Genomic DNA, 27,726 nt, shown 5'->3' with positions numbered 1-27,726 from the left:
TCATAAAATATATTTTTTTCCCAGCTCTCATCACACAGATGTCTCGTGTTATTTTGAGTGTAAAACAGCAGCACTGTCAATACAGCCTAAAATAAATTTTGCAAAAGTTAAAATTCTGCTAAAATCATGTGTTTAGTGTGTAAACGATCTCTCCATTTCTTAGAAGCTCTGTTTTACAACCTGTGGAAATAGAGCTCTGGAACAATGAAATGACCTACTATTACTACTGACCTCTAACAACATATAGGTTAATCTTTTTTTACCTGTCACTCTGGACTTTTGTCCATGGATACTTTCTTAGTCAGTGATCTGATTGGTCAGAGGTCTGGATGTTGACAGGCTGTGATCTGATACTCTGAACATAACCTGCTCTGGAGGAGGTTAGCTGTTCAGCATAAGTTATCACTGTGATTTATCCCGGTAAAAAGAGAACCAGCTTCATAGTACTGAAAACCCAGAGTTATCCCTTAAGTTACCTTGCTAACTTCAAATTCTGTTTCGTAGTACAGGCCTCAGGCGCCACACCATTAGCAGCAAGCGTCCAAGGAGACACACCCCAAAACGCAAATATAAACCCCTTTCACACTGCCCGATTTTCTGCGAATGTTGGGCCGTTTTGCCGGCAAGCTGCGAGCATTTAGACACACACAGCTGGATTGGTGAGTTCATCCGAGGTGCCTTGAGCAACTGGGGAGACAAAGAATTGAGATGACGGGGACGGTGAAGGACGCGCCAACTTACAAGAGAATCGCTGAAGGACTGACCAGCCGCGGCTTCCCTCCCACGTCACTGTATACATCACAAGCTGAGCTACACGTTTTGTTACTTGCTCACACCCCCCATTGCCCCGAAAAAGGCGCATTCTGTATAAACAAAAGTAGGTAGGCAGCATTTAGCTGCACTCCCCGATTTTGTTTTTATACTGCCAATGCTGAAAAAACACTGATTGGGATTTTCTGCAAATTTGCACAATTCCTGTTTAAAAAGGGCTATAGTGAGGTGAAACACCAAATGAGGGGGGTCTGGGGTTGGCATTCACTTTTGCTGACGAGCACATTAACAATCAGTAACCAACAATCCTGCATGCCTTTTCAACTCTTTTAGATCACATCCCCAGCCATATTGTGCACCTATTTGTCAAAAAATACAAAAAATATACACAGAAAAACAGTTTCTTCGTATGTAAGCTAGTACCGACAAGTTTCAACCAATAATATCATGACATCCACCCATCAATTAATCTGCAACTTTTAGCCTCACAGAACTAAGGTTATGTATGCTCGTTAGCAACAGCATGCTACGTCAGTGTGTCTTTGCGTTCCCAAACTGTCATGGTCACAGGCCTGCTGGCTAGAATTAATTTACTTTGAGGAAACTGGCGCCTGTGATGCTCCAGATTATGTGCAAGGCATTTTACAGTGGACTGCTCCAGAAGCTAATGTTACATGGTGCATATGATGGACTTCATCTCTCTCTAACCATCAGGGCCTCGCTGTTATGACACGCCCACTTTTCAATGATCAAATCTAATTCCTCCCAACGTTATATCCTGCCTGCCTATCCTCTTTCACTCGGAAATAAGACATGATACCGTGGCTAGATACTCTCTGAATGTTGTTTCATTTTGTAACATTAACACAGAAACTGAACGTAATACCCTGCTGCCTCAAAGTACAGTGGCTGAATATTAAATGACTTCAGAGGGCTATTTTTACCAGTACATCTGGTTTTGTCTCTCGCCACTACACCGTGTCATTAACTACTGTGTAACTATGCAACTCATCAATATGTCACAGCACCAGCGGCACAGAGACAAATTCCTGCACAGTACATTAATTATACTGGGCGAACAGAAACCAGACTGCCAGGATGGGGACTAAATTTCCGATCTGAGACCAAAGAGGATTTCAGGAACCTCGCTTTGCTTCGGAGCTATTGTGAACGCAGGCTGAGGTCTGTATATCCAGACAACTGGAGGAACAGTGACAAAAACAGGATGGTTCTGGGCCAGCAGCTTTTAATTGTGACTCTGCGGCCATCTGTGCATGTGTGTCTATGCATGTGACGATACAATCATCTGGTTTTGTGTGTGTTGTGCTGAAGGCTGCTAGACCAGTGTGAAACAATAGGACACGGACACACACACATACGGAGGAAGTGAAGATTCCTGCATTCCTGGGCCACGGCTGCCCAGCTGTGCCACACACACACACTGAGGCTGGCCAGAGGAAATCGCTAGTCACCACATCTATCACTGTTAGGTTCATCAGTTTCGTATTAAATACATTAGAAGCGTGAATGTGTACACAGAAAGACACTTTATAGCTTCAGTCATGGACTAGTGATGAAGGCCTTTTATCCTTGGCTTGAATCAGTAAGATTTCAATGCCTTTAAGGGGATCTGAAAAGGAAATTCTTCCTATAATGTGGCCAAATATACTGTTTTATCATGTTATTTTATTTTTACTGATTACATGCCTCAAATAGCCATGTCAGCTTTGGGACATGTGCTGATAAACTCACTCAAAACAGTAAAAAAACAAAAAAACAAACAGTGAGCAGGCACAAACTGGTAGCGTTGCTTTCCCCATACATGTGAGTCCAAAAATACCAGATGGCTGGCATGTTTTTAGAGCCCACACTGCTACCGAAATTGATTTGTCATTAACTGATCTCTATCCCGACTGAAGGCTGTTGCCTGCCTCCACTTCCTCAATCCTCTGCCACCGCCACCTTGAGAAAACGAGCCACTCTTCCTATTTAAACAACATAAGTTGCATCAGATCCTGTGTATTGGTAAATACTGTGTCACATCTTCTGAAGCGCAGAGATTGAGGGGAAGCTATTACAGCAGCAGCACCCCTGACGCAGGTTTTCATGTCCACAGAGGAGCGTATTGAGCCGATACTGGCGTTTATCAGAGCGCTTTTGAAGCAGTGTAAATGACAAGTGGGACTGCAAAAGAAGAGCACTGTCTCGTCTCTACTTCCCCCACATAAATCGACAAATCAATACAAATCTTAAACATCACTGAGCGCGCGGGCCGTACACAGAAACCTCATTAACGCCAGATATTTCGCTTCCCTACTGTTCTCTGTTGTTTTCTTGGTTTCAAGCGTCACACACTGGTCAGATTGGTAAACATACGCATGCTGTTTGCAGTTTAATGGTTTCATGTTACAGGAATTTTCAGTGTGGACTTTTAAATGACTCAAACCGCTGGCATTACAAGCCCCAAACAAACGTGAGAAGCAGCCTAATACACGTTGAAAAATTGGAAATCGCTCAGCGCCGTCACCTCCAATACGACTGGAGTGGGGTGGCTTTCCTCCAATATTGACACACAGCTAATGATTTGTGTGCAGGAATGGTAACTCACATGTGAACACGTCTAGGTGGTGTTATTCAAACAGGACTGTACGACGAGAAGTCAAACTGGTATTGTGAAGAATTTTAGGAATCATTCTGGGAATGTGAGCGCAGTAATAATCATTACAGTGTGAAACATACACAGTACACACAACCCTAAATGTTTTACTACAGCTTCAAGGGTGTCTGCAGAAGTCAGCCGTGCCTCACCCTGCCTCAAGGAGCACCTGAAGAATTTCATTAGTCTGTGTTCAAATGGAGAGTTTCGTTGCTACTGAATGATCAAAGCTGTTGAGGTATTTTACTTCCTGGTAAGGATACAGTCCAGAACGAAACAACTGAATCTGCGTCATGAATTTTCTTCAACCAACCATGTGATCCCGTGGTCAGATGGCCAGCCTCACTATCAGCCAAATCTCCCTCTTCACTTTCCAACTAATACACACAACGAGGCCACAAACACAGGAGAAAACAACCTAGCTCGACTTCACACTTTGTTTCCTCCTCAAACATTCCTATCCAAGCCACAGATTTTCACAGAGCACTAGAACCAAATATAGGCATCAATGAGGTTTACCAAGTGCCCTGGTGCTTAGCAGGACATCCTTTAATCCAGAGGTTTCAGGTTTGAGCCCCTGACTGTCCTTCAACAAAACCCCAAAACAGCTTCAAAATAACTGTATTCTCTACAGTGTATCAGCTTTATGAATGGATGCATCAGCTGTGTGCAAAGTTGGGGATCCCTTACTTATAATTCTGTCATGTAATGTAAAATAGATAAAAGGTTTTTGTTAATCAGCAGCACACTGTTTGTGACGCAGGCCAGTTTGCACTGAGCTGCTGAAGAGATCCTGTCAGACATATGTGTCTGCAACAAGGCAAGATACTGAACCGAAATTAGAAACAAACAAGATTAGCTTTTCTGTTGAAAAAAAAAAAAGGGTAAAAAAAAAAAAAAATACGAAAGACAGCAGTGTTTTTGATATACTTTTGTGGCAGCTATACCTTGAAAACAGACTGGATACATTTCACGTCTCCAGTCTTTAGCATACATCTATATTCCTGTAATTACCACAAAGAGCCTAGAGGTTAACCAAACATTATCTCGTCCTATTACAGTGTTTAATGAATCTCCAGTCTGCCAAAAGCCTCTCCCACACACATCGGTGAAATTAAATACCTCTACAGAGTGGCTGCAACACAAACAACGACAGAGCTACGACTGTATATGTTTAACTTGCATAACCTGCCTGAAATAGAGAGCTGATGTGCAAATCAACTGGGTGAGGGTGATACAAGATAAGGTCTCAAACCCATCAAGGATGAGGTATCAATGTGAACTCATAGTGTGCTTCTCTTGAATTTATTACACTGTATGGCAGGGTTGGAAATTAGCACCAGCCAACAGCCAGATGCAGGTGAAATAAGCGAGTAGCTGCTAGATTTGCTTCACTCACCAGACAAAAAAACAACAATTATCCACTGAAAGGCTGGTAAATTTTGGAAACCACACAAAAAAGTTAAATTCCAACCCTGCTTTATGGTATTTTTATCTGATATGGTGTGAAATAGGACTGGGCTATGTGGAGAAAATCAAATATCACTATATTTATGACCAAATACCTGATATTTCGACGATGCTGTAGAGTTGACTTTTGGTGCTTTCCCAAGAAATTTACACGGTGTTCTGATAATCATCAGCAGTATGGACATAATGACTAAGTAGGCAAAGGCAAAAAATAGGGCAGTCTGGAAAGTCCAGGAAATTACATAATTTTACTGTAACTCAGCCTTCAAAACCAGACAAGGACAACACGATATTGCAAATCTAAGGTGGTATGTAGTCTAATATTATGATATTGATATAGTATCTATATCCTCCTGAGGCCCAAACTTTTGTTTGGTATGCATTTTTAATTTCTCCAAGCTATTTGGGATCAGTAGGATCTGATAAGTACAAAAAAACAACAAGTAAACATTGTCAATGATAATAAAGTCCCATTGTCTTTCAACAAGCTGATGATAAATTCCCAATGTTTCTCAAACAACTACTTCCTAATTAACAACGTCTTAGCTTGTAACTGTTGCTAAAATTGGACAAATTAGTTGCCATATCAAACTACAAACATTATTAATCATAAATAAACAAGTGTCAGGATCAGCTGCAGACTGACTTGGCAGATATGGCTGCCATCTTGTTTTTACATCGATTAGTGTATTTTGCTCTTATTACCACAAGATAGGACAGAAAAGTGTCCACAAATGAGGACAACAGGTCTGAGTTAAGCAGAATTAAGCATAAAGTGCAGGACACCAAAAATGTGATGTCCTCATTGGAGGATGCAGGGTCTCAGGAGGTTAAGTATTGCCCAGCCCTGGTGTCAATTAAGTTTTTCCAACCCTCATGGGTTTACAAGACACCATTACACCAACGCTGCAGTAACAATCAAAAAATACATGCTACTCAGTCCAGAAACAGAACACTCTGCCTTCTATCCAAGGCCTGGCGAAGAAATTCAGCCACAAAAAGGCTCCCTTTCTGGAACAAAACTCAAATTTTACATGATCATCCAGCCAAAAGAAATAAAGATAGGTAGAGGTCATCTTACTGAAAAGTACATTCCTTATGTTGTCATCTACAGGACAGGAAAACAAAAAGTGAACCTCTTTCTCAACTTCACCTAAATTACACAACAAACAAATTCTGTCCTCTGGGGTGGCATTAAACCATCCAGTCTCTAAGGCTGATGGTAACGTTCCTGAGCGCAACTGTGCACATAAAGATCTTTGTCTTTTGTTTAGATTATACTTCACGTATGAGACAATAAGTTCATATTTAAGGTCAAATAAAATAATGATTGTAGCTCATTAGCCCAGGGATGACAGTGGGAGTTGTCCCAATGGTGCAGGCGTTGCAGCAGTGGATTTACAGTAACCCCATCCTGCATGGGTGAATTTGTTTTTATGTCCTGCAGCATTACTTCAGTTTTCTGTGATCATATAAATTTTGCATGAGCTGTGGAAGCCTTGCTGTATGTTGTATTGTACTAAATTGTGTTATGTGATTAAGACTGCAATTATTCTATGCAGCATATCATAAACATGGTGATACCCAGTGACTGTGGTGGAGCTGGGTTGTACTTCAGGAACTGCCTCCTGTTTAGGATGCAGGCTCCCTGCTCCCAGATCAGGGCCTTGGAAGTGTAGGACCACAGATAACAGCTATACCGGTGACATAAATCATACAGTCTACAAAGAAATGAACACCCCAGTTCTTTAATAGTTAATTGTTAGCTTTTACTGGTGTTAAAACGTGAATAATAGCAATAAATAGTGTTGAAATGATGGTTGTTGTTGTTGTAGCTTGCTCTGCCCTGAGCGCTTTAGCCAAACTGGATTTCCAGGCAGGCAGCTGTCAATCTATCAGGACAAAACCGGGACAGTTTGGGGAAATTCAGCAAAAGCTATGCAGCATTACGGTTAATAGTGACTTAACTAAGTTATCTCTGCTTTAGTTTGTGCTCCCACACAGGTAACAAATCACTGCTTGTTGTTATTTTGTCACAAATCAGCGAAAAGCCTAGTTAGCTTCTTGATGCTATCAAGCTAGCTGCGTCCGTTCTCGGACAGCTAGCTAAACGTATTTTACTGGACGCGTCTCAGTCAGTCGTTCATTAATTTTAACGGTTAATATTTAGCTTAATATTTAGATAATGGCCACAGTCCAAATCGTGTGAATATGTAGCTGTAGCATACGTTAATTCTTTACAACGACCCACACTTGTAGAGCAGCCACAAACTGATTTCTGCTCGACAAACATCAGATTTACCGTAACGTAACGTTAAAGCTAAGCGCTCGAGTTCCGACTAAAGGTTAAACTTAACGTTAGCTTAGCTTACTGATAATTTATCGGCAACCAATTAGTTTAACTAGTGACTGGCATTCTTTGTGGATAACTTGGGTGTCTATAATGTCAGCAGACAGCCGAGGAGAAAGGCCAAAACAATAACAGTCATCAAACATCATCTTGGCTAGGTGTCCGATAATGGAATTTGGTGCAAGGGCAGCAGATTAGCTGCTGCATCAGTAAACATCGACACGAACAGGCACGTATTTCCCAAAGGTGCTCATAATGGCCACATAATTTGTTTTCTACTGTTATGACAACACTGAAGGGCTGCAAAGGCAAGCTATACACGTCTAACCAGTGTGTGTCCGATAATGGAAGTGTGTGGCTCCTTCCCCTCACTGCAGTTTTACCTTGTACACATCGCCGTATGTGCCGCTTCCTATCCGCTGGATCAGCTCGAAATCCTCCTGCGGATTCCGCCGGGACAGGTCGACACTGGAGTTCATCATTTCCACTGCCGATTACGGCGCCGATAGCGCACGGTTGACGAACTCCAACAATGTATGGGAACAGATATTTTAGGAAAAACATACGGCGTCAGAAAATCCCAGTCCGAGTCCACTGTAGCTCCAACATGGCTTCCACTGCGCATTGAGCATGCGCAATGGACATCATGGCGTACCCTCTCCATGGAGTGTGGTCTGACTGGGGAGATGGAGCTACAATTTAACATTGCGGCTAATTTCAAGACAAAACTGTGGTAATAAAACTATTATAAAATACCACAAAGAAAACACGTGTTAATTTGTTTGTGCGGGTTAAATTAAAAAGTCAGGCAATAAAACACCACACACCTGATTCTAACCCACACCTATATTGATTGTATTACATCCCAGCACCATTGGATCCATACAGCAAAGGTGAAGCCACGTTTTCTAATCTGCACAGGCAGCAAAACATAGGAAGTTTACATCTAAGAGGGAAATGAATGAAAACATAAGCCCCGTGTGGCCTTGTCTGGCCCTTCTGTGTAAACTGGGCTAAGCAGGGCTAAACAGCAGCAGATGGCAACATTGTGATTCAGCTAATGGGGTCTGTGTTACAGGCAAAACAAAACTCCTGTTACAGAAAACTTCACTGTTGTCGCTTCAGTCTCCTTACAGGCTAAGGCTGCTAATATTCTATAATTTTGGTCAACAAAAGACCCAAACTGACAATGAACTGATCATACTAATAAATGTATGTTGCAAAAGCCTAATATAACTTTTTTTTCCTGCCTGATAGACGTCCAAAAATATTGAAAATTCATCACACTGTTGCACTGACGTGTTGCATCTTGAGCATGAACATGGGCACACATCGTATCAGTGTCGTTAGTTCTCTCAAGAGCACCAAATATGTATTGATTAGAAGACCAGCTATTAACTCCTGTTTGACTGATGTTTGCTAAAGACCACAGTGCCAAACTCCTCAGGAAATTACTGAGGCCTTTTTGTAAGTGTAATTATATATTTGCATCTTAAGTAGGGACCAGTGGGCCTGGGGCTGAGTGCTACTGACAGGACAGATAGCACAGTTCTGAGACAAGCTGGAACATTTCTGGTTTGGTCTATTTGTTGAATTTGATGACACTCTGAAGAACATAACTACTCCAAGACCTACAGAGCAAGTCAAGTTCCCTCAAATGCAGCTAAGATGATTCAAATGTAAATGTGTATGTCCCAGGCAGCCGTAGAACTCGGCCCAATTATGGCTGAGTGCCGGCTGACTCGGCTGTGTTCGGGCTCCATGCTGCCAAGTGTGAGCCAGCTTTGGGCCTGTTCATTTTTACCAAATCTAGCCCAGATGTAGGTATCATAGATATGATCCTATTCGACGAATTGATGATTGATGATTGATTGTTGCCAAATCTGGGCCTGATTAAGCATTGTAAACACAGGCCTATTCCGGCTGAGACACGGCTGCCGGATGAAACAGCAGATGACACCAAACAGGCTCTGGCCCGCTGGTGGTAGCAAAATCTGGGTCGACCGAATGTGGCCCACCTTACTTCTTCCGGCATGCTGAGTTTGGCCTGAAGCAGGGCCACGTCATTTTTGATAACAGCCCAGTGATGGCTGTGTCGGAAGCCAGAGACAGGCCAGCTGATTTGGCCCAATTCTGGGGCGTCATTCATGCCGAGTCTTAGCCATGTCAGGCAACTAGAGGCGTCCCAATTAATTTTATCTAGCATGCCGAGTTTGGCCCAATGCTGGGCCACGTCATTTTCGATAACGGCCAGTGATGACAGTGTCGGCAGCCGGAGACAGGCCAGTTGATTTGGCCTGATTCTGGGGCGTCATTCATGCCAAGTCAGGCAACCAGACGCAGCCTGCCTAATTTCATCCAGCATGCCGAGTTCTGGACGATTCTGGGCCAGGTCATTTTGGCTACCTGGGGTAGGATAGGAAGGTGGATAAAGGGTTTACTTCTCGAATGGTAAAACTTCTAATCCACAGCTCACACAAATTTTAAAGCTCACAAAACTCAAAATTCACCATTGTTTCAAAAAATATATTCCTTCATATTATTTACAATTGAAAAACAGCGAGGTAACAAACAGACTTACAAAGTAGTTCCAGTAATGTGTAGCATTTCATTGTAATGACTTAATTTTCATGACAACTAATTACTTAGAAATGTAACATCCACCATCACTGATCAAGAGTCCATCTTGACATATTTATGGATGAGTCCATCTATCGCACCTAAGCTGACTCTAAAAGTTGCCTGGTGCTTCAGGGAGGAGAGAGAAGGAAGCAGATTGTGCTGCAGCCCAGACTGAGAGTCCGTTTCTTGGGTAGGTGGGGATTTGACCTCCCGGTGGATTTGGGATGTCGGCTGCTTTGTTGGAGAAGGAGATGGGCAGCCCCGTATCCCGGTTTGAGGCTTTGTTCCCTGGTGAAACGCTGGTCCGGTGTCTTTCTGTGCCAGGAGTTTTTTCAGGAGACAGGATAACTGGGGGCTCAGTAGGAGAACCAGGCAACCGCCAATACAGAGGACTCTAAACACACAAACAACGATTATAGTTGGAACCATTTTCTTTTGGATAGACAATGTTTTTGTCTACAAACAAATTAAAAGGTGTTCATTTTACTTTAAATGTAACAGGACAGAATGTAGTATTTACATTGTACACAATTAAGGATCTACTCTGATGTGCAACTGGACTCACAGGGTAAGAATTCTGCACGGTACACAAACACACACACAGAAAAACTGGTACCATTTTCTGATTCACTGAACAGTTCTAAAAGAAACGATAGAAACAGGCACACATTGGGACAAACCTCTCCATCTCAGTGAGGATGAGTGGCAGGTTGGCAGCCATGTTTGTTTTGGTGCCAAACTTCTTGCCAAATGGCAGGTCACAGACTACAGCATCGACACTGGCACTGGGCAGAGGCAGCACTGCACACACACACACACACACAGAGGAGGACAGGCAAGCCAAGAGGTAATTTAATACATGACAGCAGGGTTCACTCTCACCTCCCACTCACTGAGTCCCATCCAAAACATGCTGCGCTGGATCCCCACAACTAAATAAAAGCTAAATAAAAGCAATTTCTAAAAGCTAGATGTGGATTAAGTGCAATGCTTCATCACCTGAGATTCACGATTCATTACCTCTGAGGGATTAATGACTCCATTTGTAACAGTGTGACAAATTTATCATGCTGAGAACGCTTTAACAGCGCTCACAATGTGTTTTAATTTGAGCTATCTTTATGTTTATGTGACAGTTATTTAAAAACACAGCCAAATGTAATAAAAAGGCAATATATTTTTCTGAGCCAATGTGTTTCATATTTCAAAACAATAAATGATGCAATTTCATATCTATAATTTCATGTACAAACTAATATACACTGGAACACACAGAGGTAGGCATGCTTTACATTCCTGAACATGGCATGCATATGATGATAAAAGTGTGACATCTGTAACCAATTATCATTAATTTAGGGACACAGGGATATTTTTACCATGCACTGTCAACATTACCATACAACTCCCACCTAGAAATTGATTTTACTGAGGCACCCACGGGAGGTCTCTCTGGATATGATCATGACATTAATGTAAAAGGTTTGATCACATATATTTAACATTATTCCAGTGATCATTCAGTGCAGGTTTCTTACTCATAGACGAAGCTTTCAGCAGGTGTATCCTGTTTCCCAGCTCTGCAAATGCTACGTTTTCATCGGCCTTCTGCAGCTGTCCATCATCAATGTCTGTACCCAGGAAAAAGGCAGCCTGAAGAACCATTGAGAGTGACACATCAGATTATAGTAAAGGTGTTCATACTGCATGCTATTAATTAGAGGTCGACAGATAATCGGCCTGGCCGATTCCTAAATAAATTTTTAGGGTCATTGGTATCTGTGATTTTTTCCACCGATATGCTGATATACTGTTTTATTTTCCTTAGCTGAGCTGTTTTGCCCTGGCGTGCTTCTCACTGCCTGCACCTACTGTACCACTCTAGGCTCTTAAGAGCCAACTCAAGACCTACCTTTTTAGCCTGGATTTTAATTGAGCTCTCCTTTATTTTATTATTATTTTATTGTGTTTCATTTTATTTTTTAAATTTTGTATTTATTTATTTATCTATTTTTATTAATCTGTTTTTATTCAGCTGGCATATTCTTCAACTTTGTTACTTATTTCGTTCTTTATTCTGAGTTTTTATCCTGCCTCTGGTGTTTCCTTACTCATGATAGCGTTTCCTCAGTTACTGTTTTTATGAGTGCTGTTATAATAACCTGTACTGTTTCAATGGAGAAGTTCTCAGAATAAATATATGCTTAATTGCATATGAATGTAGTGCTTTGTCAGTGTTTATTTTTTCAATTCTATGTCATCAATGATTTTTACAGCAGACATATATCGGTTGTAAATATCGGCTATCAGTATCTCTGTTTCATAATAATCGGTATCGGTACTGGCTCTGAAAAAAACATGTCGGGTGATCCCTACTATTACTAAATAGTACACGCAATGTATAAATCTTGATACTTATTTTTTAAAACAAAAACCTACATATTTTAATTGAACAGGGATGAGTTGTCAAATGAAAAGTAATCAATAAACAAAATGTATTAAATCACAGAAAACAACTGAAAATGTGCACCAATTGCGACCAGAAAATATTACTGTATTAGTTTATATCTAAACAACAGAGAACCGGTCAATAACTGTATAAAATATGCAGCCATGTGCACCAGGAATGAACCATTTTTAAAATGCTTCATATGTTTTGTCCAATTCAAAAACCTCAAAACTTCACATCTACACTTGAGAGACATACAGGACTCCTGAGGAGCTCTGTGTAGATCTCTGTCCTGACCTTGTGTTCCTGTGCTGCTTCTATTAAGATGGTTCCCACCCCACACATCGGGTCGACCACACAGAAGCCTGGCTGGGAAACAGGAGATAATGTACAGTACATACAGTTGGTTAACTGCATACTGTGACTGAGGGGCAGCATCACATCACAGTCTGACTACTGTACACTAAAATGCTTTAGCACACAGACAGCAAACATATTTACAATGAGGACAGCTTTACTGAGGCAGCTTCACAGCTCAATGGTCACATTTAACGAGTCTAGTCTTTTAGGGGATTGGTCAAACAAACAAAAGCTGTGAATCACAAAATCTCTCTCGACAACAAAGACCAAAGGAAAGCCCATGCTTACATTGTTTAATAATACCCTTTGAGTTGCATACAGCACATAAACAAAAGCCAGAGGTCACAAATGTAGAAACCATAAATAAAGAATACATTAGCAGGCTACCTGTATCTGAGCCAGTGAGGTCATAGCCCAGGCTACAGTCGACCTCAGTCCTGTGGTTTTAATGTAGCTCCGGTTAGCCAGAGGTAACCTGAAGGAAAGAGACAGGAGGCCCATGATTTATGACTGCTTATCAAATTAATTAAAGCTGCGATAAGAAACACATGTATACCCCACAACAGCGTCTACATCCAGTGCTTCTGAGATTTGTATTAAAAATCATGTCTGGCATTGTTATTCAAAGTCTGCATCTTTAAGGGGAATGATGGCCCCTCCCAGAAAACTGCATGGATGTTAAATGAAGAGAAGAGTGTGTCTGTCAATAACCTGGTTAGTGGGATCCCCAGCAGGCAGTGGTCATCACTCAGATACACATTCACCTGCAGACAAGAGCAAACAACCAATGATGTTACATTTGAAAGGGAAGGCAGGAGAGCACAGGGAGCAGTTACTGTAATTAAATATAATATATAACTTTGATATCACCACTTATGCTCATAAAGACATAAAGAACATAATCAGGAACACAGTAAAAATCGTTCACCTCCAGCTGTGGATCCTTCAGGTCAACCCTCCAGCCCAGCAGTCTGCTCAGACCTACTCCAATCACTCTGCTCACCTCCTGTATTAGCCACAGCATGCAAACACAATATTCCTCTCAAGACTATACACAGTTATTTTCGTTCCATGTCTTTTATTCATTCTTAATCTATACACACACCTGTCATGGATAACATTCTGACTGTCCTCTGCTTTGTTATGTGCAGTTTAACTTCCACTACATACCTGTGTGCTGAAGAATCTGGACAAAGATCCAGTACACTTGCAGCTGATCCTAAAAGAGACCGACACAGGAGACAAAGGCTCTGGGTTGATCCTCCTGAGCTGCAGTAGTGTGTTATCTCCTCCCTCAGTAGTCTTGTCTTTATTACAAGGAGGAAGACACAACAAAGTAAATGGAAAGCAACAGGAAAATAAAATCAGCAAACAGCAATGAAAAGCTTTAAAAGTAAGTGTAATTAATACATGTTGAATTGAAGCTGAAAAAGAAAAAATGTTATTACCATGTTCCACAGTTGAGTCCTCAGCCGTGCCATCCATCCTCCTGCAGCTTCTGTCCACACTGTGGTCTGGTCCTGGTGTTGCTTGGGCACACACTGATCCTCTGCCACACAAACCTGTTTCTGATGTGATTCCTTCTTTTCCATTTTGTCCACAGCTACTAAACTCCATAACCATCCTCCTCCCCTCTTCATCATCCCGTCTCTTTCTTTCTCTCCCAGATGTTCCCTCTTTCTTTGCATTTTTGTCTTCATCATCCCTCTTCCTCTTTTTCTCCAGTGTCTGGGCTTCACCTCCACAGGTTTCTCTGCTCGACGTTCCCCCTCTCCTTACTGTCTCACTCTGAGGCTCTTCACTCCCTCTGTCCCCCTCCCTCTTCCTTGTCATTCCCAGAGTGGTGCTCTGTGGTTTGGCAGTAGTCCTTCTGGCTGCCAGCTCCCCCTGCAGGCGGCTCCATGTCATTACAGCACTGGTCCACTGATTGCTGTCACCCAAGAGTCGGGACTGCAGCACAGAGGCTGCTTTTGCTATGAGTGTTATGGAGGACACAACATAAAAGTCAGTATCAGTTAATCATTATTATGATGCCATTACTTTTACTTCTACGTTATTCATCTGTTAAAAAAATCACTTTTCAATTATATTAAGTAAAACAAGACATCCTAGATGATCTGAGCATCTCATTAATATCTGGCATGATATTCCTCATGTTTTATACTACATGTATCTGTGTATTTAATGAGTGAGGCTGGTACCTGGGCTGATGTGGGCAGACAGCCGCACAGGTGAGTCTTGCTTCAACAGGAGGAAGAGTCTCTCTGCAGCCTTCAGCTCACTGACCCTGTTGATCCCTGCTGAGGAGCTGAACAACACCTTACCTGGCATCTGACACACCTGGACACACACAACAACAAGAAGGGCAGGTCAGTGTGTAAAGACTTCACTCTGGAGCCAAGAGGCCAATTACATATTTATGCCTCTTTGGTAACGGTCTTGTCTCAAAATATCTTAAACACTGAAATCTGATATTGAACCGGTACTAGATTGTTGAGGTGGACACTGATATCCTTATTTACAATAAAAAAATAAATAAATCAGGTGATGATACTTCTCAGTTTCCCTCAGTGTTTTATAGTAGACAGGGTCCACTTCACCTGAAACAAAATCACCTCCACTAACATCATGAAAAATAATGCACTTTTCTGAAATTCAACATGAATCTTTAGAGAAAAGAGCAGAGGTGCTATTCCACATAACAAATCCCAAATATTTACCAAGTGTGGCAACTGGTGAGGCAAAAAAAACAAATAATAAAATTGATTATGAGATGAGATGTATCAGGATCACTCTATCTTAGTGAGGAGGTGTAGTTGACCCTGTTGCTAGGTGCGATGCATTATTTTAACAGATGTGATTGGTTGTCACAGACACACCCTTTTGTGAGCCTGCAAGGTGGGGACACCCAGTTGGAAATGAAGTGAACTGCTGACTGTGAAAGTGTTGTCATTGTCACTCTGCTGATGGAAGGTTGAGACAGACTCAAGTCAACACTGCTGCACTGTTGCAGTTTTCCCATTTTCCAAATATCTCAGTGTTGTGATCATATTGTTTCTGGTGTGATGGCCTTAGGTGGGAAATGTGTGTGTATCCCTAATGACATCAGCCACAAATATTATTCCTGCATGATCTGATCTGCAGCATTTCATTTACTCACTGTCATCCAGTGTTTGGAGAATATTTCTCCGACCTCTCTGTGTTTCCACCATTTTCTCCTCTGATGAAGAATCTCTTAAAAGTCCTCCTCACCTTAGGAGCTCTTTTAAGGTCTAAGACACTTTGTGAATAACTTTTATCTTGTCAAGGACCTAGTCTCAACCATAAGAGGAAATTTTAAGAAAATGTCACATTTCAAAGACTCTTCCTAGAAGTTTGTCACAAGGCGCAACTCTTAGCACTAGGAAGCTTTGTGAATACGGCCCCAGCAGAGTGATCACACTAACATTTATTTACTAGTAGTATTTACTGCATGCCTTTTTTAAAGTGTTATTTTTCCCGATCTTTTATCTTAAAAGATCTGTGGTCAATCTGTGGATACTGCTGGAAGATATGAATTTCCCTCAGGATGAATAAAGTATCTATCTATCTATCTATCTATCTATCTATCTATCTATCTATCTATCTATCTATCTATGCCAACATTTTCACAGTCTGCAGTTCATTTTATTTCCACTGGGTGTGGAAACACCTTGCAGGCTCATTAAAGGACAACCAATCACATCAAAAGCAAGCGCAACACATAACATTGGGGTCAATCACACCTTCTCATTAAGATAAAAGATTCTGTCCCTTCCTTGCTCAGAGAACTTTCCTAAATCACTCCTAAGCTAAGACTCCTTACTAAAACTGTTTAGACTAAGTTAGGAGCTCTCTGAGAGTGTTCTCAGCACGTCTGTGAATAGGGCCCCAGAAAAACCTACAAGGCCAGGCTACAAAAGAAAGGCCTTAAGATTTTAAAGGACCCTTCCCACCCAGCTGCCTCTTAATTTTCTCCCCTCTCACAAAAGACTGAGAAGCATTAAGACCAGAACAACCAGATGCCAGAACAGTACACAAACCAGAGCTCCTTAACACTATGGATCCAGCCCTTTAGGCCATGAGGCTGCAAACTGTATTTTTATTATGCACTTTATCTGTGGGCTGATGTTGCTGCTAATCCCCCCACAGGTGTTGCTGTGTTTATTGTTTTATTCTTTTTAATGGTTCGGATTTCACTTATTTTATCTATTCATTTCTCACTGAAACTAATTCCAATCGACTACAATGACACGGCAATAAAGTATTGCATGTTGAATACATGCACTGAGTTGCTTACCACCACTGCTAACAAGTTAGTTAAGTCTAGGTTTTTGTCTCGAACTGGTTCAAAGCACAGGCACAACACAAAGGGCGTCTTCACATCTGTCTATTAAACCAGTAAAACTAAACTATGGTGAATGAAGTGTTGCACACCCGGTGTGACTGTGGGTTTGTCTCTTCACTCACATCTTCAGCTGCCAGCTTCCGCTTCACCTCGTCCATTAAAAACGTCTCCATCCCGTTTCCGGCGGTGCAGTAGTAGCGAACGAAACTCCCATCACTCCTCGGTTCAGCCATTGTGTTTTATAACATGTCCAGTGTCAACTAACACTCATATCTGACAGTAGAAATTTGCCATGCCTCCTATTTCACTGTGAAAGTCGCCATATTGGCTCGTTTGTTTACACCGGAAACGGAAGTACGTCATCAGAATGCAGTGACCCGTCTTGGTCGGCAGGGGTCTCTCTTATACAATGGAAAAACTCACTGATGGAACAAACTGGAAACTGTTTCATACACATAATTAACCCGCATTAATTGTAACATTTATCACAGTATGAATGTAATAAAGTGTCGGACTTGTTCTTATTAATATTCCTTATAATAATGGCCTATTGAAGTAATAAAGCAACACATTCACCAACCTCTCTGCCTCCACTTTGTGATGAATTTTAATACACGAATGGAAGTGAAATGTTGGTTTGGCACGGCGTCTGCAGTGATGTGGGCACTGCACCAGACTGTCGTGGTGAAAAGGTAAAGCTTTCGATTTAGTGGTCAATCTACGTCCCAACCCTCACCTATGGTCATGAGCTCTGGGTAGTGACCGAACCAATGAGATTGCAGATACAAGCGGTCGAAATGAGTCTCCTCTGTGGGGTGGCTGGGCACAGCCTTAGAGATAGGCCGAGGAGCTTGGACATCCAGAGGGAGTTGAGAATAGAGCCGCTGCACCTTTTTGGTTCGGGCACCTGATTAGGATGCCTCCTAGGCGCCTTGCATTACAGGTGTTTTGGGTACCTTCCACTGGTAGGAGGCCCCGGGGCAGACCCAGGACACGCTTGAGGGATTACATGTCTTATCTGGCCTGGGAACACCTTGGGGTCCCTCAGGAGGAAAGCATTGCTGGGGAGAGGGATGTCTGGGGTGCTTTGCTTGGCCTGCTCCCCCTACAACCTGGCCTTGGATAAGCGGATGAAAATGGATGGATGGATGGATGGATGGATGGATGGAAGATGGAATGGAGTGAGAGCTCTTATCAGCACACACATACATACTTAATACCCAAATGCCTCACACATGCTGCACACATTAGGTATTCAGACACACTTGCAACAAGACAACTAGCTGCAAATATGTAAGTGCATGCACATATACGCTCATTTAATACACACCAGTTTTTGACAAATGCTATACATACACCTCTGCTGCAGTGTTTTACCTGGAGGCAGCTCTAAACAGGTGTTCCTCTAAAGCTTTGAGGGAACCTCTCATAAACCCTGAAGGAGAAAAAGTGCTTTCACACAACTCTCACTTTTTCTCTCTATCTTCCAGGGAGATCCTCCTTCTATCTGCATCCAGCACTTCACTCTCTAAATCTCTCTTATCTCCGTCTCTCCTCCTGCCCCGCCACACTCTCTCTAACACTTTTTAATCTCCCTCTTTTCACTCTCTGACATTTTAATGACCCCCAAACATATTTAATCCTTTTACTTTATTTGATGAACAGTGTTCTGCCTGTTGCCTTGTGTCATAAAACCCTCAAACGCTGACAGACTGGTGCGGCCTGCCACAGTGTCGTGAATGCTCAAGACAATGTGAAGAATTATGATATGTTTATATAACAACCAGTGAACAAGGGTATTACTTTAGATTGATGTCATATGCCTCAATTTGATTTGAAGGGGATTTAATTTTCACAAGATTCATTAGCCCATTTTTTTATTGCCATGTATTGATATCCAAACACACCCAATCAAGTTCAAGAAAAGGCTCGGGGAGCGAATGTTTAATTTCCAAATGAGTAATTGACATTTGATGTCTGATTACCAGTCGCCCCTTAAAATCGAATCCAAACTCAAACCCACCATAAATCAGGATTTTTTAAAAAGACTTGCATGACTGTAACATTTATTTATGAGTTCCAATGCATAAAAAAGTTGAACTATAACAAAAGCCACAACATTAAGCCATTACTGGCCTGATCCAACAAACCTGGGACATCAGAAGCCGAAATGTGCGTTCTCAAATAGCGCAACACTTTGTCATTTTACCCCTTATAGTGTGTCCCATTGAATGAAAAGTCTCATGAGACCCTTAGACAAAGACTAGCATGCAGCATTTTTCTTTGCCATTGCATTTGACAATGTTTATGACGTGCTTCATAAGCACTCCTCTCCGATCACCTTTGCACGGTTATGTAGTTCATAAGGGGCTGCAGGTAGACTTCTGTGTCTCTCGGCAAAGTCACTACAGGTAGTTATGGTGCCATGACACAATGATAATCACAAAAGTTTTATCTGGTTCCTAGGAGAAGTGACACTTCTGTTGAGTAGAGCATAATAACTTATTTACAAGAATTAAGAGTTTGCCGATGGATTCATTCATTCAGTCAAGAGAGACTCATCCTTAGTGAAAAGAATATTCAACACTTGTGCACATAAGCAGGAAATGTGACGTCTTTGGCAATTAGACCCCATCAAGGTGTATTTGAGGAGGGTGATGAAGGCATAGTAGAATAGGGAACCTCCCTTAGATGCTGGTGGTGGTACAGGTGGTGGGATGAAGATACAGAAGAAGATGAAGAAGTGCTGTTGATAGGGATGAGAAGGGGAATGGGTTTTCGGTGAGCTCGTGGTGGACTCTGCATACAATGGCTGGAGGTGAACAGGGTGGAGGAGGGCATGATGGTTCTACCTAAAATGACAGCTAACAGCAGCAGAGGGGGGAACAGATTTCAAATTTGACAGAAGCACCTTGATTGGCTGATAGATATCGTGGCGAGGTTTAATTGGATAACTAGAAGAGAGAACACCAGGATGGAGAGAATTGTGAATGGATGAAGCATAAAGAAAGTCTTCCTGATGGACTCATGCTGAGCCTCATCTGTAAGTCAGTCAGTAATTTTATTACTGGTCCAGCAATGATGACCAAATAGCTGTGAAGTCATTTAACTTAGAAACCCAAACGTCAACCTCATGGTGGCACAAGATGAAAAGTCACAGTCTGATCACCAAAGTCAGCACAATTAATGTCTATCCAATCCAGCCAGTGGTAGCTGAGATACTTCAGTCTGGACCAAAGTGGACCAGGAGACAGACTGACATTGCCCCCCATGGAGTCACTGCTGTATTGCTAGAGATGAAGCCTTCAAGAATTATCTTGAGTTGTGATTTTTCTCCTTGTTCCTGACCTAGTGTGGGCAATATTTCATGAGTAGTGCTCAGACTGTGTCATTAGAATCCCCACACAGCGAAAACATAATCTGTCATGCAAGTTTACTTTTTTGCTCCATTACATTTATATGAAAAATGCCTTCCATTATCCATTTAGCCCATAATGTCTTTATCTAGAAAAACAACAACAAAAAAAAGACATGAAGTGAGATTTCTCTTCTTTGGAATATCAAATAGATCTCACAACAACAGTAGAAAACACGCTTCTGGACACACTGTGGGTCACATAATAACAATCTCTCACAGTCAGAAAGCTGTTACATCAAAATGCTCCACATATAAATATTATTGGGCCTCAAGACGGATGATGATTGCAGATCCTTTAGTCGGTGACAGCTTTAATTAAAATTAATACAGTTAGATTTATGGGGCTTTTACCCAACAACACACAATCCAGTTTACGTCGTTTCTTTGTCATTCTCATTCTCTTTAAACTTTAGCCCGTGACTACTCTCATCAGCCCATAATACTGGACGTATCCATGTAGAAAGGACACATTAATACTCCTTTCAACAGCTGCCATTTGCAATAATTAGCCTCACTGCTGCTAAGTGAACACAACAGCTTCACAAAATGGATGCCGCTTGGCACACCAGCCATGGCATGATGTATTACTGTACATTAAACTTGTTTTTATTCTCCTCCACACTCCATAAATGGTCGCAGGGAGGGAGGGGGGTAAAGAAGATGGAGGATGGAAGAGAGATGATGATGAGGGGAAAGAGGCACAGAGGAGAGGGAAAAAGAACCGGAGGGGAGAGGATAAATACATGAATAGTGGGCATTACGGAGGGGCGCAGAAAACATAAGCTTTGTTTTACAACTTCTTCAAGTTTGAACCAATTACTGCAGCACTGGCTGCAAAGCATTAATGTAGATTTTAGGCAGAGTTTCGAAAGGGACAATAATGCAAACAGTGAAGGTAAAATTGCAAACCATGCCAGATGAAAGTGCATATTCTTAAAGTTCTGTGTGTGATGATTCACAAAAGCAGACTCACAAACACACATTTCACCTTAACGTGACAAAACTCTGCTTGAAAAAAGAACAAACTGTTCCTGTTTTGAGGAAAAAGAGGTGAAAACTAAGTGGTGCTTAAATTATTACAAACATCTGTGGGAGTCAGAGCAGCTCAGTAGCCAGAAATGTATTTTGCAGTTACAACACAAGGGAGAGAGCATCCCAGTAGCCTCGAGTGTCCATATACTTTTGTTCAATAGCATAAATGTCGCCTGTAAAATGTTAAATACACAAGGGTGGGGTGAGGGGAGACCAGTAGTCAGAATTTTCTGTGCACAAGTTATCATTTGGCTGAAATTCATTACTTAAAGGGACAGCTCACCCCATAAACAAGTATTTTACTTTTTTACATTTAACGCTATTTATCAGTAAAAACTGTCTTGATGTGAGTTTAGGAGTGTTATCGGCCGTGGAGATGTCTGCCTTCTCTCCAACAGAGCCAGGAATGAAACCTGGAAATAAGTTAGCATTTTAGCACTTCTGGTTCCCTTGTCTCAAAGTCAATGGGTTTTTGTTTCAATGCCTGATAATAAGGTCTGTGGTTAACTCAAGCTTAAGAGACTTTCATGTTTTGTTCTACAACTTAAAATATGTCAGTAAATATTCCACTCATGAACTTTGAAGCCTTCATGTGTCTTAAAATGGGAAGCAAAGGAAGCTTGCCTAGGGCACCAAATGTGTTAGGCCCAGCACTGCAACCCATGAGTTTTGTAGGAATTATGTTCTGTCATCAATGCTAGTACTGTTAGCCACAGTTAGCGATTTCAGAGGACAACTCGCAGCTGCAATTTTCCTGTGCGGCTCTTAATCATGTGCTGACTCCCTAAACTATTGCTCATGTCATGAGATCATCTTGCTGAAGAAAATATCATAAACATGTGTTTGCCATAGAATTTATTTCGTCAATAATCTAAAATCCAATGGAAAATCCCATAGGCTTTGTGACGAGGGAACCAGGGCAACACTAACTTCTGCGTCATCCTACAGAAAAACGTCACCCCATGCGGACACTATATAATGGATTTAGATGGCACTCGGCTTGTAGTGCTCAAAGTGCCAAAAACAAACAAACAAACAAACAAAAAACATTTTAAAAACTCAACAGCACTGTCCCTTTTCAGAAATCATGTTAGCTAGGTGAGCTAGCAGTAAATGCTCACTTGGTTCTGCACGGTGGGTGAAAGAAAATAGTCCCAACATGAAACTACTCACAAGTACCCAGTCATGATCTCTGGAAAGAGACATAGCTGTTGAGTTCTTCAAATGTATTTTTTGGCACTTTGAGCACCACAAGTTGAGTGCCATCTAGATCCATTATACTGGAGAGAAAGCAGACATTTCTATGGCCAATATCTCCAACACTGTGCAACTAAAACCAAAACAATCTAGACCGACAAATAGCACCGCAGGTAAGAGGAAAAAATATGTATTTTTGATTTGGGGGTGGAACTGTCCCTTTGAGACCACATGCGGAGGGCTAAGAGATGTGGCTGAAAGCAAGACCAAACTAACTTGTGAATGGCAAAGAACTGAGTTTGATCACACAATTAAAAATATATCACAAAGACTGCATAATTTACACTCAAGGTTTGGTGCTATTTCCAGCTAAGCGCTAAAAACTTTGGTCCAAACAACAAAACTTTAGGTTACTTGCATAACCCTGGTTCTCAGAGTAGCATGAGTGAGATGTCTCACTATAGGATATGGATATGAGACATTGAAACAAATGCTATGAATGAGAGCAGGGTCTTTAGTCAGTGGATTTCTGACATGGACATAGACGCCCACACATACAGGAACTTTCCTTTGTCTTTGACTGTACTCAGATGCTGATCTACACACACACATGCACACACAGTGTATACAGGCACTTGAACCCACACTCACACAGATGTAAATGTCACAGGGTCCACTCCCTGAATCATCTCTTTTCTAATTGAAAATTAGAGCTGCGTTTCAAGTGGCATTATCTCTTAAATTACACATTCTGTGTGTGATGATTAATATTCAGCGAGGTTTCAAGAGGGCTGTCATTTAAAAGGCCAGACTATGTGTGCGTGTGTGTGTAAGGTAGGTTGAGTCAATCTGCCATTTTCCTCCAACTCCTCTCGTCTATCACCATCACCTTTACTTTATCTTTTATTCCTTTTCTTTTTTCTTTTCCTTTCTCTCACTACTGTCATCATCTCTTTGCCGCCCTCCCCTCTGCTTTCTTCTCTTTCATCTTCACTTCACTCTCAGATGGTAATGAGACCTTTACAAAGAGACAGAGCGAAAAAATCAGAGTGAAAGCGAAAGAGGGAGGGAGCGACAAATTTTCACCACTTAACCGCGTATATGTGTGCATCCGTGCCCACTTCAGAGTGCTGATGTGTGTGTATATGCGTGTGACGTGAGCACATTTAAATATTTACTGCTCTCAGAGGAGTGTGAAGTGTGTCAACAAGGCCAAGCATCCATGGAGAGAGTGAGGGTGAAAGTAAGAGTGAGACAGACAGAGAAAGAGGGAGAGAGACACACACTCCAGCAGCAGAGCTCAACCAGTAAACACGGCATCAAACTGACAGAAGCTATCAAAATCAGCAATACCAGGAGAGACAGGGAAGAGCAGGAAGATGGAGAGCAGACTGGAGGGAGAGGAAGATGTATGGGGAGAAGGAGGAAACGCGTGTGTGCTGGTGCATGTGTGGTTTCTTTCGAGCCTGCTGTGTAAAGCTTCACCTCCTTGAATTTTTTAAACATCAACATATCATTGTCAAATTCACTGTGACACCTTGGTATACCTACTATAAACAAGTGAGCCCACCAAGTTCCCTCCATCTCAAAATATAGTCTCTTTTAATTAATTACAATAATTCCAGTGTTTACTGTTAATTCTCAGGGTATCCACCTTATTCCTTGCCTCTATTATAACTTGTGTGAATATGGGCTTGACTTCTGTGACTCAGAGTCAGCATTTCCCAATGCACAGGTAGCCAAAATGACCTGGCCATAAATCTGCCTGAACTCGGCATGCCGGATGAAATTAGCCAGGCTGGGTCCAGTTTGCCGACTGAGACTCAGCATGAATGATGCTCAAGACTCGGGCCAAATCAGCTGGCTCAATTCCGGCTGCTGACACTGCCATCGCTGAGCCGTAATCAAAAATGACCTGGCCCAGCATCAGCCCAAACTCGGCATGCCGGATGAAATTAGCAGGGCCGCATCCATTCGCTTGACTCAGCTGAGACTCGGTACGAATGACAACTCAGAATCGGGATGAATCAGCTGGCTCGATTCCGGCTGCCGACACTGCCATCACTGGGTGGTATAAATATGCTAACAGTATGCTAATCCTCTTTCGCAGAACGAGTGGGTAAGGTAAGATAAGGTATGGTATGGTATGGTATGGTAGGATAAGGTAAGGTAAGGTAAGGTAAACTTTAATGTCCCTGAGGGACACCAGTGATCTTACAGCACAACTTGACCACTTCATCCAACTTTTTTAAGGCTCAGATTACCAAACCAACAGACAATGTTAAAGGGTAGTACTAAAAGAAGTAACTTCAGGCATTCTTTTTATATGATATAAAAGATGTAAATCAATAAAACATCCTCAGCCTAGAGGACTAAACTCATAATTCAAAGAATGCTGCTGAGCTGATTTTCTGACGTAGGCTGAGAATGCAGTCAGACAGGGAGAGACAAGGATATCATGAACTGACATGAGGTGACAGACCTGTCATTCTAGGTGTTACTCTCTTCAGCAAATCCTGGTTTTATTATTTCTCATGTCATACCAAGCATGTGAAAACGTGGGTGTTTGCATTAGAGTAGGGTGTGCATGAAAATGTGGGATTAATTACGTCCTGTATTGTTTCAGTCAGGGACAGTGCATTTTTTTTTAAAGCCGAGCAACATGCCGTGAATATGGCTGCATGTTCAACACTGTAGTTAAAGCAAAACATTTAGCTTAGTATGGTTGTTAGTAATGTTACAGACAGGGACAGCGCAACAGGTAGCAGAGCCTCACAAGGACATTTTAGAACAAGCTAATTTAACATCAGAAAAACAAAGCAGTATTTGCTGAGATAAAGGCAAATTACTATAAAAAAGAAGTGCCATTGGCTGTTAGCCACCAAGATTAGCCTCTGAAGCTAACCATTGAGAGTCAGTGCAATTAAGTGGCTTACTGTGACCTGCACTATCTCACTGCAAGTTGCACCCATAATCATTTTGACAGTAGCGCCCTCAGGAATTAGGTGGAGAAGGTCTTTTTTTATATAAGCTATATATCACATTAATTCAAAGGATTTAACCAAACTCCTAATCCTACGTGTTATCACCTTCATTCCAGGACCCTGAAACTGAAGAAGCTAAATGGATCATTAATATTATGATTTACACCTGTGCATTTCATGTCAAAACATCGTCTGTGTAAAAGGCTCATTTTCCCACTTGTGGCTCAGTTGGTTCCTGCCAAGTTCAGTTATCTGCTTAAGTGCTGCTCTTACAATTCTGAAGAGGTACTTATCTGATTGGTGAGATAAATACTGAGCTGTCCTGCCCTGAAATAAATGCTCCTGCACTCTGAAGAGAGTGTGCGTTGAAATATGATGTCTATAATTTAGCCTACTTCAGTCCAATATTCTTGTAAAACCTGAGAGGGGAACAGTTTGTGGGTTCGGTCAGCAATGTCATCCCTACACCTTTGACACAGCTTGATGTGTGACCTTCTTTTGAGTGCTTTGCTTGAGTAATAAAACTTGGGGGCAGCGTAACAAGTTGTTGACACAACACTGACATCAGTGATGGGCAAAGCAAGTGCTTTCAATGTACTGAATCACTAGAATCCATTCATTAAAAAGTTTTATTCAAAAGGCTTGTTCACCAAATTGTTCAGTTCCTGACTAGAACTTTGACTGCGTGTAGTCCCACTCTTTGAACAAAAACACGGCTGAACGGTCAGTGCGGCTCGCTAATTAGTGAATTGAGAGTTAGTTGAAGATGCCATTTGCAAAGTGAATGTTGAATCCTTGCACTTGGTCCTAGAGGGACGGGTTTGAGCGACTCAGCATGTCAAGTAGGACTCACGCCCCCTGTGTACTAATTATTGAACATGAACATGAATGTGAACAAATTATTGAGCATGCAATGTCTCTCCCAGTGCTCCCAGTCCCACCCACTGAACTAAAACACAGATGAACGTGCAGCTTGGCTCACTAACTGGTGGACTAAGAATGGTCGTTTGTGAAGTATAAGCCATTGAGCTGAGAATTTAGCTGGATAAAGATGCTGTTTGCAAACTGAAAGCTGAAGTCCTACCCAGTGTACTTAACATGCTATCACCTTTACAGCTGGCATGGCTAATGCTGGAAACTGCTGTTTATTGATGCATGCAGCAGGTATGAAGCAACATAAGCATTCAGAGTCATGAATCCGGCCACCTGATGAATATAAGGTCAACATTCACTCTCCTTCCAGCTCTGGTTTGGTCTCCACCACCTATTGAAGGAAAATATCTGACTATTAAGCTGCTAACTACTCCGCCTTGTTAACTGGAGTATCAAATTGCAAATTTTGGAGGTCTGGTGCTCGACATAGTGTACAGTGGGTTTATCACAATGAACTGAGAGATGCTAAAATGCTCTATAGATTCAAGCAGAACAGAAAAAAGACGGATGACAATTTCCTTTTAGATTACATATAGACATTTCAGTCAATGTTAATATAAAAGTGCCAAACCATTGTACTGACTGCCCAAAATTCCAAATCCCCATTAGTCCATTAAGTGTCCCATTGGACCAAAAGCCTATTTCTCTGACAGCCCATTATCTTGAAAACAATTGCCCATCACTCCGAAGTGCATTTTCTTTGAAAACACACACTTCTTGCTTAGTTTCTGTTTCCCAGTGGTGTTTGGGCCACCGTACCTGGGTGTTTTTCATCAACCCATCGCTGCTTTTCCAGCGGCTCTTGTGCCACCAAATGTGGGTTTTTGTGCCTAAACCTAACCACACATTGACCACAGCGTTGTTGAAAGTTTTTGTGTATTTGCAATATAATAATATACAAATGTGTATCTGTGATTTACATAAGCATACAATGCAAAACATTTTTCTGGGGACTGGGTTGTCTAACTACAGGGAGTGTGTATTTTCGTAGAAACAGGACTTCATAGCAATAGTCATTTGTTTTTGGGATAATGGGCTGTCTGAGAAATGGGTATTTTGATCCATTGGAACATTTTTCGGACTACTGTTGCTTTTGAATTTTGGGCTGTCTGAGCAAT

At 41.7% G+C, this 27,726-nt stretch overlaps 2 protein-coding genes across 9 annotated transcripts in view; both read right to left on the bottom strand.

Annotated features, from left to right (window-relative positions):
• LOC125903824 (mitogen-activated protein kinase kinase kinase kinase 3-like) overlaps positions 1 to 7,858 on the bottom strand; it is a 60,896-nt gene extending 53,038 nt beyond the window's left edge. For all 7 annotated transcript variants that reach the window (XM_049600981.1, XM_049600982.1, XM_049600986.1 and 4 more), the window contains exon 1: positions 7,631 to 7,858. In XM_049600981.1, coding sequence (XP_049456938.1) covers positions 7,631 to 7,729 — 99 coding nt within the window. In that variant the 5' untranslated portion in view covers positions 7,730 to 7,858. The remainder of the gene's footprint in view (positions 1 to 7,630) is intronic.
• Positions 7,859 to 9,796: 1,938 nt separating this feature from the next.
• Positions 9,797 to 17,377, bottom strand: thumpd2 (THUMP domain containing 2). Of its 2 annotated transcripts, XM_049600991.1 has the most exons (11): positions 17,167 to 17,377; positions 14,880 to 15,018; positions 14,127 to 14,651; positions 13,849 to 13,985; positions 13,607 to 13,684; positions 13,390 to 13,442; positions 13,066 to 13,153; positions 12,616 to 12,687; positions 11,408 to 11,522; positions 10,550 to 10,670; positions 9,797 to 10,263 (listed from the first exon to the last, which is right to left on the bottom strand). In XM_049600991.1, exons 1-11 carry the CDS (start codon positions 17,275 to 17,277, stop codon positions 9,921 to 9,923), a joined length of 1,782 nt encoding a protein of 593 aa, XP_049456948.1. In that variant the 5' UTR covers positions 17,278 to 17,377; the 3' UTR covers positions 9,797 to 9,920. The 2 variants fall into 2 exon arrangements, with proteins under 2 accessions (XP_049456948.1, XP_049456949.1); XM_049600992.1 differs by lacking the exon at positions 12,616 to 12,687.
• Positions 17,378 to 27,726: the final 10,349 nt, after the last annotated feature.

This window comes from Epinephelus fuscoguttatus, linkage group LG16, assembly GCF_011397635.1.
Source record: "Epinephelus fuscoguttatus linkage group LG16, E.fuscoguttatus.final_Chr_v1".
Taxonomy (NCBI): Eukaryota; Metazoa; Chordata; class Actinopteri; order Perciformes; family Serranidae; genus Epinephelus; species Epinephelus fuscoguttatus.
Note: the sequence above shows the minus strand (reverse complement) of the source record. Positions and strands in the feature narration are given on the sequence as shown.